Genomic DNA, 18,198 nt, shown 5'->3' with positions numbered 1-18,198 from the left:
ACAGGAAATAGTCTCAAATTTCACCATGGTAGGTTTAGATTGGGTATTAGGAAATATTTCTTCACTGAAACAGGAGTAAAGCACTGGAACAAGCTGCCCAGGAAGGTGGTTGAGTCACCATCTCCGCAGGTATGTAAAAGATGTGTAGACGTGGTGCTTAGGGACGTGGTTTAGTGGTGGACTTGTCTGTGCTAGGCTAAGGATTGCAGTCAATGATCTTAAGGGTCTTTTCCAACCTGTTGTTCTATTCTAACTAGATGTAAGTAACTTTATACATTTTTGGTGCTTTCATCTTTACAAGTAAGTTTACCAGAATCCTGTGTGATCATTGTGTAAGGCAAGCCAAAAGTTGAGCTTTAAAGAAGGAAATAAGCCGAGGTTAAGACTGTGAAAACAAATAACTTCTATGCAGCAGATACGTGGGACTACTTATGCTAATATTTATACTACCAAATATTTACATAGTGTCATATTCAAACAAGAAAATCCTCCACAGGAACCAAATGAAACAAGAAAAATCCTTCTGCAGGGCATTTAAGTGATAAAAAAGAATATTTCTCCAAAACATTAATCTTCAAGTTTTTAAAAGAAATTATTCCTATTTACTTCTCAAATCTGAAAGTAGAGATGGAACACAGGGACAGGCCTTTTGAAACATTTTGGTGTTAAAAATAATATGAGAAACATCGTGAAACAATGGAGTGCAAAGCAGTGGTTATACCCATATGAATATCACAGAAGGCGATTAATTTCCAGGTATAGTCCAGAGGAAGAACATGCAGATAAAGCAACTACCAGAGCAGGTAATACAGCATATACCTGCCCTGTGGTTTTCCCTGAAACACTTCACACTGCAGCTACATCTTTAGTTACAGGACTGAGATGAACATAAGTTAATCAGTTTCCTAAAGCCAGCACAAATGAAGAAACCAAAACATCTAAATATCCAATCCTGATCCTACTATTGTCTTAAATAAGCAAGTCCTTCTGTTCATGGAGCTGGAACAGTCAGATCACTTTAAACAAAGACTGGACAGTAGTGAGAAAACACAAATTCAGTTGAATCTGAAAAAGATTATTTGAACAAGAGTTCTAATTTGATCCATAATTTGACCCACTGTGAAGCAGGAATGTATCAAGACAAACATTAGATTCAAAATTCTGGAAATGAAAACTAACCTTACCAAGATGCCATGGAACCATCCCAAAGAAAGACATTGGTATAAAACAAACAGAACATTACTCAGTAAAAATTACTGCTGAGCAGTCAAACTTCCTGAATTTGTTTAAGCACTTGGCTTAAGAGGATGGGGAAGAGGAAGCATGTTAATCCTCCAGGAAGAAATCCTATCTGGAAATTTCTGGGAGAACAGATCTGGCATGAATACTGCTGTTTCAAGTTGTTTCTCCCAGATCTTGTTGTTCTGTCATGTATGGTGTAGACAAATAGTCTATGAAAAGCAGTAACTGCCGTAAAAGAAAAACCTTTGCCCTCCTTTCCACACCATGGTACAACATGGTTGTTTAGCACATAAAACATACAAAGCCCTATAAGTAACACCTTAGTGTACAAAATCCAGTTGCTGTAATTGCCTTCTCTATCCTTTCTAAACTAGGAACTCAACAAGGAAGAAAATTTCTCAATGGCATTTTGGTTAAATGAACATACTTTCTGCGCAGCTCCTACGTGCCAACGTTCTGAGGCCAGTAAATTAAACAATTGTGGGCAGAAGCATGTGATGGTCTTTTCTATGATGTTATCAGTGTGGAACATAGCAAGTTATCAGAACAGTCTCTGGCATGCTGAGTGGTGGACGCTGTACTTCCAAGCAAATCCCTTTTGCATGAATCAGAAATTAACACGGGTCGGCAATTACTAACATGAATGTCAATGGTACCATGCCACTGCCATACTCCTAGGTTGGTCATTTAGCACTGTTCCAGGAGATGCCTTGGCCCTATGAGCCCCTACACATTCTCAACTCGTAACCAAACACATTCTTGATAGGATCCTATAAAAACTCCATTCCTGAAAGCTGCAAAGAAGCCTTATTTTTCTCTGGTTTCAGAATACTGCCACTGGTCGTGAAGGAAGAACCCAGAAAAGCAATATAGCAATATGAGACAGAGAAAAGTCACATCAGAAGAAGTGCCTCTACCTTGTTGCTTTACCTCCCAAGATGACAGGTCAACTACAACTCAAACCAGTTACACATTTCAAGCCTTTATAATTTAGGCTAAAATGAAAATAATTCTAATGGCCATGCAGATTAAATAGGTTCAAAACATAGTAGTAAAAAAGCCACATTTGTATATGTTTAGAGAACCATTGACAATGCTATACAAAGATTATATGAAACTGCAGCAGAGATTTAGAATTGATCCAAAAAGATATTTTGCTGGAAAATAAATTTACCCTGGGAAGGGTGTTTCTTTTCATTCTTCATGTTAAAGAGGGCGTGTTGAACTATCAATCACATCCTTTCTCTATTTCCAATTCTTTCCAAGGAGAGAGAGAACCACAGCATGGGAGATAAAATATAAACATTGAGGACAAGAACAATATTAATAGGCAAAGACATTAAAGAAACTGCATTCATTTGGTAGAGGTGACCTCCTCGGGTTTCTTCAGGGGAAAATTTAAGGCAAAAAATAACCCCCAAACTAGAAATAGTCCATTATCCTTCAAAAAATTTAAGAAAACCAAAGCACTCTAAAGAAACCACTGAACAGCAGGGACCACTAGCACATCACTTAAAAAAAGAAAAATCAGTTCTGACTGAGGATAATGGTCTTTTTTCTCCCTGGTAGACTCTGCTTGGCTTGGACATGACATAGCTAGCTAGTCCAAACTTTGCCTCCTGGAAAATGCCGTGTTTGTACTACAGATAAGCTGAGTATGAAACTTTCTGTTCCAACATTTCAAGGAAGCAAAGGCTGAGCTTTTGTTTTTGTAACACTCCTTTCATATAAAGAAATGAATCAATGATACTGCAAACACAGGAATAAAACCAGGCAAAACACATTTTACCCAGTACTTGTTGACCTGGATTGTCATGTTACAAGGTACAAATCTTCCATCACATTAATTGAGTAGAAAAGGAGTCAGAAAGGTTATTGATAGAGGAATATGCAAGATGAAAAGAAATTAGCCATGAAGTTGTACCCATGCTGATGATTTTTATGTTCTGCAGAAGGACTGCGTGATAAGAACAGAGGTTAAATGTCTCAGAATCACCGTATTAGCAAAGTAATTTCTGGTAAGGCAAATCAAAGATGACTTCCAGCATTTTGGAAAAGAAAAATAATTATGGCAATAGATTTCACTAGTTAAGCAATGCAATGCTTCCTTCTCATCAATAGACAGTAGCTTTCATGCCCCACTCTAGCTTTTGTCCTAAAAATTCCACACTGAGCTGCATTCTGAGTAGATTTGCCCCAGTCTGGTAACAAAAAAGAAGACAGAAGTGTCTTATTTTTGAAAAATTCAGAGACTGCTTCTGTAACTTTACCTATGGTGCAATTGTAAGACCACTGTTTCCATGTAAATAAAAAACCGGAAACTCTAGTCTCAAAGTCGGTCCCTTCTGAATTTTCTAGTAGAATTTAGGTGAACAATACTGGTTTTGTATACCATCCCAAGCAGTACCAGCTACTGCCTCCCTGACCTCAGGAAATAAAATCATGGCAAAGGACAAGCAGTGAGCAACTAGCTTGTGATACACTAATTCCTACAGGTAGAAGAAGAAATCCTTGAAGAAATAAAAATTAAGTAAAAGGAATTTCAGCATTTCAAATGGTGACAGATGATTTCAAAGTGAATGCAATGCCTCCACAATCACATCCTTCCTCTTATTTCAAATATAGGGCTTATCAGCAGCCCAGAAAAGGCATGAAAGAGGCCAAAGGGGAAAGGCTGGAGAATAAACAAGGAAATGAAAACTTAAGGTCCAGTTTTTTCCTAGCCTAAATCAGCACCAGGTCTCCCAGTTTCTGTGGAAAATCCCTTATTTGAATACTGTGTCAAATATAGTCATTGTGAAAAAATCTGTTGTCACATCTACTGATAGTTTCCAAGTAATAGAAGAATACAGAAATAGCAATACTATCACAGCAGCCTTGGTTCAGTGTACTATGTAAAAGGAAAACTGTGCTCACGCAGAGCCCTAAATTTCAACTATGGTTGCAGGAGTAATATAGCGTCCAACTTTTATCTATCTTATAGCTAAGCCAACTCCTGACCAAGTTGTCACCTTTTACGTATTACACCTGGTTCTCCAGCATTCTTCAAAGGCCAAGTTAGTTACAGAAAGACATAACCTTCTAAAGTTGCATGTTTTAACATACACCATATAAAAACTATGATGTGTGTCAAACCAGATACTACAAAAAGAGCTTTCACAAATTACTGTGGTTTAGAAAGGACCTTTGAATGTTTAATTAGTTGATGCTCTTATGCCAACAGTCAAGTCTGATGATTTTCCTTATAAGTACTAACTTCTGCCCAAGCTAAATAGATATATTAAACAGTCCAGAAGCAGTAAAGATGAAGAAATATCTTGTCACATCTAAATTACTAATTCTGTTCTTTGTACAGTGTCTAGTTTCTGCAGTAAATGCCATCTGAGTGAGCAGAAAACACTTTGTTTTTGCTGAACTATTGGATTACTATTTTTTCCCCAGAGATTTAATAACATGCACTGCAGCATTCCCACATAGCGCTTATACTTTCAGGATTCTGATAGGGTGATGCTAAGAAACACTCCTCCTTAGCAGAGATGCAAAGTCAAAAAATTCAAAGCCCACATTACTTAATAGTGTCACTGAATCAGATAAGATTTAAGATAAGATCTAAAGTGCAATGCATATCACAGAAGTGACTGATATCAAGATTTCTTACTTAAGTAAACACTTTGGCTGTATGTTCAATCTGCAAAAAGCTAGTAATTAAAAGTGTCATTTTCATAAAAGGTGTTTTGAAAATCATCATCCTTTTTATGTGCTAGAATTGCAAAAAATTTATAATCAAAAAAGTGTCAAGAACCACAAAAACTCAATTAACACTGCTGAAATTCCTTATTAATGGTAATTGTTAACCAGCTGTCTACCCTCAAAACCCATTAATGACAGGTTTTCAAACAGAGGGGTATTTTATACTTTTGTAAAAAATAAAAATATACTTCTGGAGAGGTCCATATACTGTCATTAAAGGATATAATTTTCACTGTCTGCTTCCATAAAGCAAAACCTTCACAAAAGAAGTGGAGAAACTCTTTGAGATGACTAAGCTTACAACTCTTCTCACTGCCCCTTGTGATTTTTAATTTTAGCTACACACACTGAAACACTGATACCAGATTTTAGCCTAAGTATATGCTGCTAGAACATGGCCAATTCAGCTTTGGAAATTCTTGATAATTTAATCTTTTTTGCATCTTGTGTAACTACTCATATTTAAAGACTAAGTTGTGATAATTACTTAATGTGTGAATCCACATAAGATTAGACTGTTATTTTTTCTCAACATTTAACGTTTTAGGAAGGAATAATCAACAAAGGAATTTTACCTTTAAGATGCAGTGTATTTGTCATCTACCGATGCTGTGCAATTATTATCTGCTAGAGAATATTTTAAGCATTAACAGAGATTCAAGTCAATAGGACTGCAGTTTCAACTTACATGATACTGAAGACAAACACGAAGGAACGCAGACCGAGGCCCAGGGTTTCTCAAACAATCAATCTCAGAGCCCGTGCTGGTGCGTACCAGTGCAGAGGAGAAAAAACAAAGAACTTTGTGCTGTCGAGCCACTCAGTATCTCTTTCCTAGGAAAATTCAGATACATGACAGTGCCAGAGAATCACAAGAGCTTTAGACAAGACGGAACACTACACTATTGCATTAGCAACGTGCTGCCCAACATGACTACCCCCACAGCAGCAATTTCAGAAATCTTCTCCCGAAAAATACAAATAGAGATACTTGTATTTCTGCTTGGATTCTCGGTGTTATGGAGAATTGTATCATTATAAAACGCATCAAAAGGTAATTAATGGTGTAATGGCATGAGAAGAAGATAAAACAATACTAGGATTCCACTTTGGGAACAAAATTATTGCTTCAGTCTAAACACTCAAATCCTTGACTTCACGTAAACAGTTCTTACAAAATCTGTTTGGATTTCTTGAGAGCTGTGTGCTGTAGCTTTCGTTCACAACTGATCATCCTCTTCAATGTGAGGAACAAAGGCACATTTGGAGGTGATTCGGACACTGGTGAATTTGTTAGAGAATAGAGGAAAGGATTTGGCTTGTTTGCATTTGTTTGGTATGGAAAATGTACTATTGAATGGAAAGTCCTTAAAAATTTTACTGTCTGTATCAGGTTCATGACAGTTATCTCAAGTCCTTACACATTATCAGAACCACATTCTCCTAATATAATTGCACCTGTCATGAAAGGAAACTTCTGGTCAAAGCTCTATTCAAGTAGCTGCTCTGACTCATAAAAAAAAATTTCCCAGTGCTTTACTAATGAAAGATGGTGTTGCAGAACAAGCCTGTGGAACTGCCTTTCCTGATTAAACTAACAGTGGTGTGTTCTTTCATATGTTCAAACAGCATATTTAGGGCTTTTTCTCCTGCTTTAGAAAAAAAAAGATAAGAAAAAAATTTTGCCCTGCTGCTTTATGCAGAAGCAGAGAAATATAGTCCTATGTCATCATTAAACTTGTGACATTATCATCAGAACTGGTTTTGGAGAACAGTTTGAACAAAAGCAACAAGCCAACGTGGCATATGGGGTAGCTTCATATTAGTAACATCCATCTGGTTTTTGTATCCCTTATTTTTAAGTATCTTCTCAAAAGGCAAGAGGGAACATGCAGGCGCATGATTATGTCTTACTTGCCATTACAAATCCTAAGTGTGGATTGCACCCATACCTTTGTTTCACTCATACATGGCATGCAAAGCAGCAAACAAAGGAGTGCTGACAGTGCCAAGTGGTTTCCTTCCCAATCTGTTCTCCAAGTAGTCAACATACTTATATATGCACTAGAAGATGTTTCAGGTTTTAACAAGATCTCAGATCACCGCATAAAAGGCTTCAAGAGGCACATTGCCACAAGCTTGGCATATCCAAGAAATTCCTTGATTCTCTCCCTCATCTTTGCAGGAAAACCAGCTAAACTGTTTTTTCATTCTAAGCCATTAGATACAAATTCATTTCTGCAGAGCTATCATCAAGCATTATTGCAAACAAATCAATTTGCATTTCAATAAAAAGCCCCATAATGTGAAACATCTTTCTTTGAAACTACTTCAACTGTTCCTTCACAATAGCTGAAGTTGCTTTATGATTTTTTTTTAAAAGACAGATTAATACATATAGTATAGCAATATGAGTAAATGACCTCTGCACCAGAAGCTTTCTCTGATTAAGAGGAAATGGTGGAATTGTCTTTGTACGCATCCTCACTTCTTCCAAATGACTTCTCACAAGAGTTGCAATATATGATTTAGACAATTTTTATGCTCACAGATGAAATTCTCTGGCGATATTCTACAAGATTAATAGTTATGTGTGGGTGCATTACAAGTTTGGGGTAAATCATTCAGTTGAAGCAGAAAGGTGTAATTCTGAGGATGAATGGCTGTTTTCAACTCTTCAGCAGCAGAAAACCTTGCCGTTGCTGTACCTACTTTTAAAATTGGAAAGGTAAAGATAAGATGCCTATCACGTGGGAAACAAAATGGCACTCAAATTCCTATACCAGCCTTTCTCTTCGGCTTTAACAGAACATAACCTTCTTCCATGTATATTTTTGCTATTTTGTGAAAAGAGATTACTGATATCTTAAAAATATCATTCCTTTCCAGAAGAAGAAAAAGATATGCTTTATTCTTGCTGAAGTATGTCCGGTAAGCTTTATAAAACATTCCAAAGTAATAATGTAATTGGGGTAAAAAAGAAAAATGCATTCACTATTTTTTTACTTTCTTAAAAATCCACAGGACACTTTATAAAGTTTATGTCTCACCAGCTCCTTTATGGTCTTGGGTACATCAGTTACGATCTGTTTTTCCAGAAATGCTAAATAGAACCATAGCTGTGCAAAATGAGAAGGAGATTTAGTGTTTGATTATTTTTAATTGGGAGTCCTCAATCTCACATCTTATTTTTCAAAAAACTACCTAAGTAATAGAGAAAACTCCTTATTTCTGGAGACGTTGTTTCATATAGATGGCATGCATCAAACCCTATCCTGTGCAGTTTCATCCACTGCACTCAAAAAAAATTGCCTATAATATCAACCTCTAACTCCCTTCATTATTTTAATTTCTTCACAGAAAGTATGTATATATAAAATACAATTTTGTAGACTTCTGAAAGAGGTCTGCACCAAAGCGCCCTATTAATGACATAAGTCAGAATATTAAAAGTGGGGTAAGAAAAGCTGCAGTACTGAAAGTACCTCAAAGTTAAACAATCAGTTTTAAGATAGGAGCTGAAGATAAATGTTTAAGTTGCGTGATATACTTGGAAAAAGTTGTCACTACAACACTGAGAAGTACAAAGGAATGACTGAGAAAACAGATGCTAAAAAAAAGACACAGACATGCAATATGAAGTGAAAAACCTGACCCCAAAACGTTGGAGAGATGAGAAATGTTACCTTTGTGCAAAGGTCAGGGAAAAAGTTAGGAATTTGAGCAGCAGAGATGACTGTTTTAATTGCTCTGTATTAAGTAAATCAAAAGGGAGAGAAGAATATGTTTTGGCTATGAAGAAGAAAGAATAACAGGCCTTGTGGAACTCTGGAAAACAAGATATATAAAGAAAAGAATCGACATTGGTGCCACAACATGAATAAAAGGTAAGTCAAATTCCCAGTGTTAGGTATGAGAGTTTTTATTGAAAATCATGACTAGTTCTACAAGGTCTTTTTTGGGGGGAAGGGGGGCAGGGGGGTGGAGGAAGCTTCTGTCTCAAGTGACTAAACTCAAGACTGATATTCCTCAAGCTAAGTGTCGTATTTCCTACAGGACTTCAGTGTTGCTTAGTAAGGTCAAATGGTAGGATATCCTTGAAGAGGCACTGGCCAACAAGATTCTTCACTGTTCTCTTTTCCTCTAAAACAGCACACGCTGGTTGCTGCCAGAAACAGGACAGGAAAACAAGGTAGATTTCAATCCGAGTTAGAATGGGAACTCCTCTAAGTCCTATGGATAGAAAACAGTAACAGTTCCCTCCCAGAGTTCCCAAATCTTCCCTGCTTTGCTTTGCTGGGAAAAGGAAAGACGGCTAGAAGGAAAGCATATGGATATCAAAATTATAACATTGGGAAACAAGTTGATTTTTAAAAAAAAATAATTAATAGATGTCACATTTATTTTTACTGTAACTGAGACTATTTAGAGAAAGAGTAGAACATGCCAAAAATGCACTGTGTTAAACTTTGTGAATTTTGAGGATGACAAAATGTCTATAAGCGGGACACCTATTTGTAATTCTTTGGATGGCCCTTGATATTTCCTTCCTGAGTTAAGTGAACAAGCTCAGTATATCCTGTGTGAAAAGCCCGTACAAAAATGTGTTCTTCCAGAAATTAAGGAAAAAGTTACCAACAACCCGCTCCATTTGTTACACAAATTATTCAAAGAACAAGGCCAAGTCATTTTCAAGAATTGTAAGATGCCAACATTTGGAATAAACTTCGTGCAACTTAGTTTTGATTGTCCTTGAATTCTGAAGATTTATTTCCTCCTTGGGTGTTTATAAACAAAATTAAAAAGGTTACATAAATATACAGAGACCCAGAGTACCCTATTCCTGAATGACTCAATCTTTTGTCTTTCTTTATTTTGACAGAAAGAAATGAAATATATCAGTGCTACCCAGAATACATCTACTATTTTTACTATTGCTCTATTTCTAATTTAACATCAAGTTTAGTTAATAGAAGTGAGCAGCAACAATTGACACTTCATAGCAGGCGTTCCACAGAACCACAGTCATCAGCCAACTCAAGTGTTATAGCAAAATCAGGCTCCTCTTTTCACAGTCCTTTGTTTTCTCAGAGACAGCTTTAAGCATCTACACATTTTTTAGGACAGTCATTTTGGAAAACACACAGATGAATATAATTATACTCTTGGTTGATGTACATCAGCAGTTGCGCCTCTGAAAGACTGGTCATAATCCAGTCTGTCATAATGCCATTGAGTTAAAAAAGCTGTGTGGTTTGGCAAGACCTACAGGGTAAGATCTTATTTTTCATTAGGTTTTGCCTCTTTAAAGCTGTACTAACAGAGTTTGCCTTAGTGAGGATTCTGGAAGACAAATTGTGCAGACCTTTTATGTCTCATCCTTTGGCAAAATATAATCCGACAGCAGGAATCTGGAGGATAAATCTAAGACATAGCAACATGAGATTTTGACAGTGGTTCACTTTAAATAATTAATTAGCTTCCTTGTTCAGGTTCAGCAGAAAGCAGTGGAGTGAAGGAAAGATTGAGTAAATGAATACCCCTACAAGAGTGTTTTCCTTGAATATTTTATAATCTTTTCTTGCAGAACTGAAAACTTTTGAATGGAAAGAGATGTGGGAGCAGCTTAGGACTGTCAAAATCAAAACATTTTGAATATAAAAGGCAAAGACATACCAAGACGAGATAAGAAAAACCTTGCAGTATAGGCCAACTCCAGTTAGTCACTTCAAGGAATTCTATTATTTATCCCTTTCTCAGTGCCTAGGTAGGGAAAGCAGAAATCAGTTTTAATCTCTTATTCAGTTTCAGTGCCGTGCATAGTACGCTAACTGCCAGCAGACTTTGTATCCATAATGACTAACAGTGAATTGACCTGTTAATCCTTATGCTGCAAGGAAAAGAATGGGAGAAAACAAAGAAATAAAGGAAAAGAGTATATAAAGCAACTACCAGAAGAAAACCTTACTGATAAATATCAGAAAGAGGATTTTATTTCCAAAAGGAAGTACAAGAAAATTCTTTCTTTCAAAATATGCAAGAAAAAGGCACTATAGAAATGAGCTTGCACTTTAGGACTTGGGTAAGACTGACACAGTTCATCTTCAACATATATCATTCTGTTCCTTCAAACCAAGTTTGCAAAATATATTTTATTATCTTTCTTGCTGGTAACACTCTGAAATAATTTATATTAGTGCTGACTGCAATATAAATTTTCATAAAGCACGCTGCATTACATAGCAAAACAGAAGCACAGCAACAAAATAAGGAAGGCTATTGATGACTTACAAGATTTGCGATACATGATGTAATTTAGGATGCTGTTTTGAAGTGCTATCTATTTCATTTTGATACAGAAAAGAACACTTGTAATTTAAAAATAGTCACCTTAAGTGTTCTATCAAAGCATTAAACCAGAAACCCAAGGCTAATTCTTGTTATTATATGCATACAGCCAAAAAGTGTGGTTTAATTGCACTGGCTCAACAGATTGATGTGTTTGGATCTAAGCGACTTCAACCTTCCTTCAACCCTCTCCCCCAAAGGTAAGAGCAAAAATATGCTGAAGATATAAATAATTACTAATACTTTTACATGTATGAGTACATCCTTTCTAAAGATACCGTCTCAATTTGTTATTTTACCAGCAAACCAGCACATTTTAGGGTTGAGACTAATAGGCAGCCAAGTTCTTTCTCACCACGTGCTTTTCAAAAGCCACACTTGTCTCTTCCAGCACCACTCAAAACTCTTTCTATTTATAACGTTCAGCTGCCTGCACAGATAACTCTATAATTCTCTCTCTCCCATGATCTCCCTTCTAAATATTACTAAACTTGTGTTTTGAGGAAGCGGTTTGGGCTTTTTTTTTTTAAAAAATTCATGTTACATTAGGTCATACTACAATACTAATATAAATTCTACAGAGGTCTAGAAAATCTGCTAGTTTTTGTGCATTTATGGTGGTGTAACAGAAATCCAAATATGGGTTGTTTTATTAATACAAAAGAAAGAAACAATCATAAGCAATACCTTCTAGATCATGTACTAAATGATATAATTTGTTCTCTCATTTCATACTGTCTAGATACAGCCTATAGGAACATCTGTGTTCAAACATGGAATACAGATGTATTCTGCATCAACAGAGTAGGACGCTTCTTTACTTACCATCAAAGTTATTGATACATGGCCATTAGTTGACTTTACTTATAGTATTCATGACCTTCAGACTTGTGCTTTTAAGTCATGTTGTTTTAACAGCATACTCTCAAACTTCATATTTTGAGAGACTTTAAACACCTCAGTGACCACCCCATCCATACTTAGCCATCTTGAATCTTGTAATATACTGGAGACCTACGTGGTCATTGTTCAAGGAGAAAAGGCTCAAGCATACAGACTCACTTCTTCTAACAACTAAAATACAAAGCGTTTCAGTGCTGTATTCAGACTTTGCGGGCGTAAGATATGCTGTGCTATCTTATCTTTTATCTTGTATCTTTTTTATGTTATATCTTATCTTATATCTTTTCTCTAGGAAAGCAGTTCAGACCTGACCCTCCTCCCATTTTTTGACCTTTGTTACAAAGTTTGCACTGATCTGTTTTGTAAGTATTAACCTCACCTTTCAAATCAAGGAAAGTTTTAGTAATATGTGCCAGGGCAGCATATTCTTTGTGCTGGCATCCTTCATTCATTGCCACTGAGGGAATTTAGGAAATAAAAACCACAATTACAAATCATTAGAGTGTCTTTACTCAGAGTTAGTTGACCTACCCTGCTCTCAAATTTAAAGTAAATAGCTCATTAGAGGAAGGAAGAGCACAGAAGAGAAACGATACCTCTGGGAAAAATTAGATTTCTATATCCAGCTTAGTTTCCATTTATTGTAGCCATGTGAGGCTAGAAGTCATAACCGCCAGGGGCAAAGGTGAATGCCTCAGGCCGTCAGGCCTCTCTGTGAACACTGGATTATTCATTAGCTACAGGCTTATTTTGCATATTATTAATGAAATTTTGGTACAGTGGGTAACTCCAAGGGGAGAAATCTTACAGCTGTAGCTTGTAGTTCATCTTTTTGCTGTTCAAACTAAAGACTGACTCTTGCTAGCGCTAAGTCTCAACTTGGCTGAAGACATACTACATAGCATGGAGTCTTAGCCTCAACACACACATGAAACAAATATGCCTCCCCCCCGTTTCCCTCCACCTGCAATCACCATGCAAGATGCTCTCTTCGGTTGCAAAATTGGCAGCAATTAACTTACAGCAACTTAGACATAGCAAAGTTCTGCCTCCAAGGTAAAGTTAAAGTTAAAAATAATGTTATCTCTCAAAAATAATGAAATATATTCTTCTGCATTGAAGTTAGGAGACTGCTAGTAACTTACGTTTCTGCTCTACTACTGAATTAATGATGTTTATTGGTGGCTTTCAACTAAATATTGGCTTGACACGGCATAACAATTGGGATTGCTTTTGAATATTGACCTTCCTGACAGGAATCTTTCAATTGCTTTTCTAACTCCTAAAGGCTCTTCTACCCATCGGGCTCTGCTATAACAGAAAAATACAGTTGTTACCTTTCTGTATACACACCAACTACTGATGGTCTTGAACACAAAATACTAGACACTTGAAAGTATTTACACAGTTAGATAATCTTTACCCAATAACTCCCATTTTCTTCTCCCTGAGCACTCCGTTAGCCTGTGTTTATGCCACATGGATCAAAGCATTTTGCAGGAATGTGCCCTTAATTAACACTTTAATTGCTACAGGTTTAATACTTCAATTTATTCATATTGTACTATCATACAGAGTATGGGTGATTTTCTAATACATAAATAGAACAGCAATAAAAATAACTTCTGAAACATAGCAACTATTCTATGAAAAATGACTTTCACATCCTTTCTTCTAAAAATCTCATTAGTAAAGGAGTCATAAGAGAAGCAGGGAAAAAAACCCCTGTTTCTCTAGCCTTGTACCATTCTACCGAGGGTCATGGTCAAACCTGTGTGATTTAGTGCATGTCTCATTTCAAAATAGCGTGATGGTTGTGTTCTGACCCCACCACTATCAGTTATACTACTAAGACATTGCTCATGTCTTATGCTTTTTAAAATATATATATAAAGGTTTCTTTGTCCTTGATAAAGTTATTTGGACAAAACCATCTGTAGGAACGCATTAGACAGTTTGTGTGCAGAAATGTTTTTGAATATGATTTGTCTTACAGTTGTAAAACAAAGATTAGAAGATAAAGGCTGTTATTGTAGGTTGAATGTTTTCAGTCATTTCCAGGCTTACCAGAGATGAAGCAGAACCGCATATATCAGCAATAATAAGGTTTAAATCTGCACAAATATTTACAGCTGGAATATTGAGATTAACTTCACTTCCTATGAGGAGTCTGAACTTAAAAATACACGAGGCCCTGGCAGAAATTCTGCCCTGGCAAATACAGTAGAGATCTGGTTCTATATTTTTATGTTATGAATAGCTTTCTGCTGCCCAGTGGTGAAGAATTGGTGTAGATATGACACTGGCATTCATGTTATCATAGAGTATTTGAAAATTCTTTGTGGAATAAGAAGCATATAAATAAAAACAAAATCTTTAATTTCTTAAAGATAGTTTGGCATCTATAAAACCCCATCAGCTCCACATGATCTGCTGTGTCTTCAAGTATTACTGCTCTATTCACTTTTTTTCAGAGTCCAGGTAACCCAGGTGCCGTGGAAACCAAACATTGCTCATTGTTGCGCTTGTGGAGGAGTTGTCAGCTGAGCTTAGTCACCCATTTCAGAATTTGGTCTTTCTAAACAATGGCTCAGTATAATACTGCCATAGAAACTCCCAAAGATTTCAATAATGCTCTGCATGGAAAAAGTCTGTATTCTAGAACAGAACATTAATTGAACAGTATTTTTTCTTAGTCTAGAGTTATTACTGTCTGCAGTATAGTCTTCCATAACTGGAGATCCCAAATACACCTCAGAATTAGTACTTGCCTCAGATTTGAAAAATGAAGTGAGATATACAGACAACAAAGTTTATTTATACTGTTATTCTTTAAGAAGAGAGATGACTGATAGTAATTCATATCCCATTGCAATGCATTTGGGTTAAAGCAGGTCCAAAAAAAATATGGTTAATATTTTCCTGTCCCAGTGACTCTGATGAAGACATCAGGTCTTCTAATAATATTTCCATTGTCCATTCCAAGAACATCAGACAATTTCAGGGTACCATTTTACTTTGCCAGAGCATTCACTTTTATTTATTTGCACTGTTGTGTTAATTTTAAACACAACACCTAAGAAAAGTTTAAGTGATATCATCTCTATATTGAATTACCTGCTTTACATACAAAATATCATAGTACAAACAGTATAATACATGTTAAATATTAAACCTCTCACAATGCAACTGAATAGGTGGACAGCAGATTGAACAGAATTAAAAAAAAAAGACTTGTTCTTTCCTCATTGCTGCTCTTTTCTAGGTTCACACTAAGTATTTGTATTTTCATAGTTTATGTATCTTAACTAAAATTTGTTGGTAATTTGAGAGATTTAGAGGAGAGTTCTTGAAATACCTTTTAAAAACACTGAAAATCTAAAGCAGCATTAAGCTTAAGTTTAAGATTCCCAAGGCTGCAACTATAAAGGGTGGAATTCTGTGAGGCAGAGAAGTCACCACTAGCAAACATCAGAGCAGCAACTCTGATGTAGGATGTTGATTTTGTAGAAGGTTTCCATACTACTATTGCTATCTGAAAAAAGAAATCCACACCTGAATATCAAGAGTGAAATTTCAGTTATTTCCTGTAGCTCAAAGTTCTCATTTGGTATATGAAAGATCTTTGCTGGAAAACAGTCTACCCATGAAGAAATAGGAAACATTACTGTAGTATAAGTAAAAGCTGTTTATTTTTCCTCAATAGCCATGGCTTAACAAGTAGAAGTTCCTAAAAGGAAGCGACATGTAAAAGTCAAATAGGACTTCTTTACACTGTTCCATTCAGACTTCAGCCAACTCAACCCTGGAAGTTACAAAGGGTTTGCCTTACTTTAAACACTGGTGAAATATTGGAGAAAATTTTAAAAGGCAAAACATGAGTTTGCATTAGCCTTAAGTCATCATTCATAAAACCCCACAATACTCAGACAATATACCAACATTTTTTTTTTATTCCTTCCATGATGCAAAAACATGAAACAGGTAATCTTCATGCTCTTACAACACATTTATCATACTTGCTAGCACTTTTCCTGCTTTAGGAATATTAAATGCTGTTGGCAACAAATATTTGCAAGACCTAACTCTTCTAAATAGAAAATCATTATTTTTCCAAAGAGGAGAAATCCAACAAGGACATTTGGCTTTTTATTATCTCTTTCCTGCAGAACCCTGAATGGTATTTTTCCACAAATAAAATACTGTTCACGATGAAGGTTCAGTTTGTTCTTGACTGACTGGATAGGCTAGAACAGATTATTTTTATATTTAGGGAACAGAGCAAAGTATATGAAGTAGCACAGGCATAAACTCTTCACTGGCACTTCTTAGGAGTAGGCAAGGTAATTTTGATGTTATGTTACAGAAACCCAGGGGAATAGACAGACGTTTGATTCTTGACATTACTAAAACCTGCTAAAACACAAGTTGTCTGGTTTTCCTGCAAAAGAATAGGTAGAGCAGTATCCCAAGTAACTGAATTTCTAAGTAAAAAAGTGTTTTAAGAGTTTGTTACATAGTTTTTAAAAGGAAAACCGAAGTTTTATTTCATATTCACCTACCTTAGCCAAGAGAAAGCTGCAGTCTTCCACTGCAGGTTGGTTGCCCTGTCACAGGATAAAGTGTCACATTCAGGCATTCTCTATTTCTCTTGTTTGTATTTTGATCACTAGCAACAAATCAAATTATCCCTTGGGAGTCATGCAAGTCAAAATACATTTGTAGTCCACAAAAACCGGAGCAGTCATTCCTAAAAGGTGTTGTAAATAGATGCAGTGACCATCCAATACCTTAGATGGCTTTAGGGTATAACTGAGATTCCATTGATTAACTCCAGATGCTTCTCTTTGTTATATAGCATACACAAGTCAGCCACACTTTATTTTTCATGACCATGAATTCTCAGAGAATTTTCACGATATTTCATTGACATTTTTGGGGACCTATCCTAGATACATGAAACAACAGTCACAAAATAAAATGAGCCACACTGATAATGAAAAAAAAAAAAACCAAAAACACACCCCATCAACCTTACAGCATGTGCAGTTCACTCCTTACAAGCCCTTATATGATAAAAAAATGCCAGGTGAAAGCAGAAAAGATGACACAGTGGTAGACATAACAGATGATATACATGCCTTGCACCATCTAATATGAGAGCAGCTGCTGAATTGCTCAAACTTCCACAAAAACTATGTCATCTGCTACAGAAAGCTCACCTTCCAGGTAATGCAAAGGTAACAGCCTCCTAGGGTCTGCTGCCAGCAGTATCCCACATGTAAGAGTGTTCAGGAGACAGTGACTTTTTAAGAGAGACACACATTCTTACCTTTATCCAAAGCAAAAATTATTTCATGTAGTTCACGCATGTGACAGCAACAAATCCTGTGTTTTCCTTATTGAGTCTTACAATTTCCTTGCAATATGTTACATGATGAATAGACACAGATTTGCAGAAATAGTTTATATAAATGAATGCTTACCAGCTGGTGCAGAATGTGAAGAGTGAAGTTGACGACCGTGATGATCAACAAGGGATTCACTGAATTTTCCTTCCTTAAAAACTGACATGGAATCATTTTTGCTCTCAATTGCATCTGATGAAAGCTTATCCAGTTCAATTACCACAGCTGACATTGTAAGAAGGTCTCAGTATAACTCAAAATGAAAATAAAGCTGAACTGAAGAAGTCACTTTAAGTTCAGCTTTCTCAAGCCTGGGAAAAATAAATTATCACAAAAAAAAAAAAGTTTCCCCGAACTATAATAGTGCAAAAAGTTTAAGCCAATGACTTAGAGACTGTATTTTCATGAAGCTGTTCTTCCAGATCTGCAGCATTTGCTAAATATTGCAGCTCTTCTAAAAGGTAGGAAACTAGTACTTTAAAAAGTTCTGGTTTGTGGTGACAACAATATAGCATTTCTATGCAGCTGCTACAAAATTAACAAGGGT

General features: G+C 36.1%; 1 protein-coding gene across 2 annotated transcripts in view; it reads right to left on the bottom strand.

The window, feature by feature from the left end:
- Positions 1-17,937, bottom strand: part of ANO3 (anoctamin 3) — a 378,658-nt gene extending 360,721 nt beyond the window's left edge. For both annotated transcript variants that reach the window (XR_011337490.1, XM_069857456.1), the window contains exon 1: positions 17,730-17,937. Coding sequence is in view for 1 of the 2 variants with exons in the window: in XM_069857456.1 (XP_069713557.1) it covers positions 17,730-17,883 (154 nt within the window). In the remaining variant the exon portion in view is untranslated. The remainder of the gene's footprint in view (positions 1-17,729) is intronic.
- Positions 17,938-18,198: the final 261 nt, after the last annotated feature.

The sequence above is a fragment of the Phaenicophaeus curvirostris genome, chromosome 5, assembly GCF_032191515.1.
Source record: "Phaenicophaeus curvirostris isolate KB17595 chromosome 5, BPBGC_Pcur_1.0, whole genome shotgun sequence".
NCBI lineage: Eukaryota > Metazoa > Chordata > Aves > Cuculiformes > Cuculidae > Phaenicophaeus > Phaenicophaeus curvirostris.
Note: the sequence above shows the minus strand (reverse complement) of the source record. Positions and strands in the feature narration are given on the sequence as shown.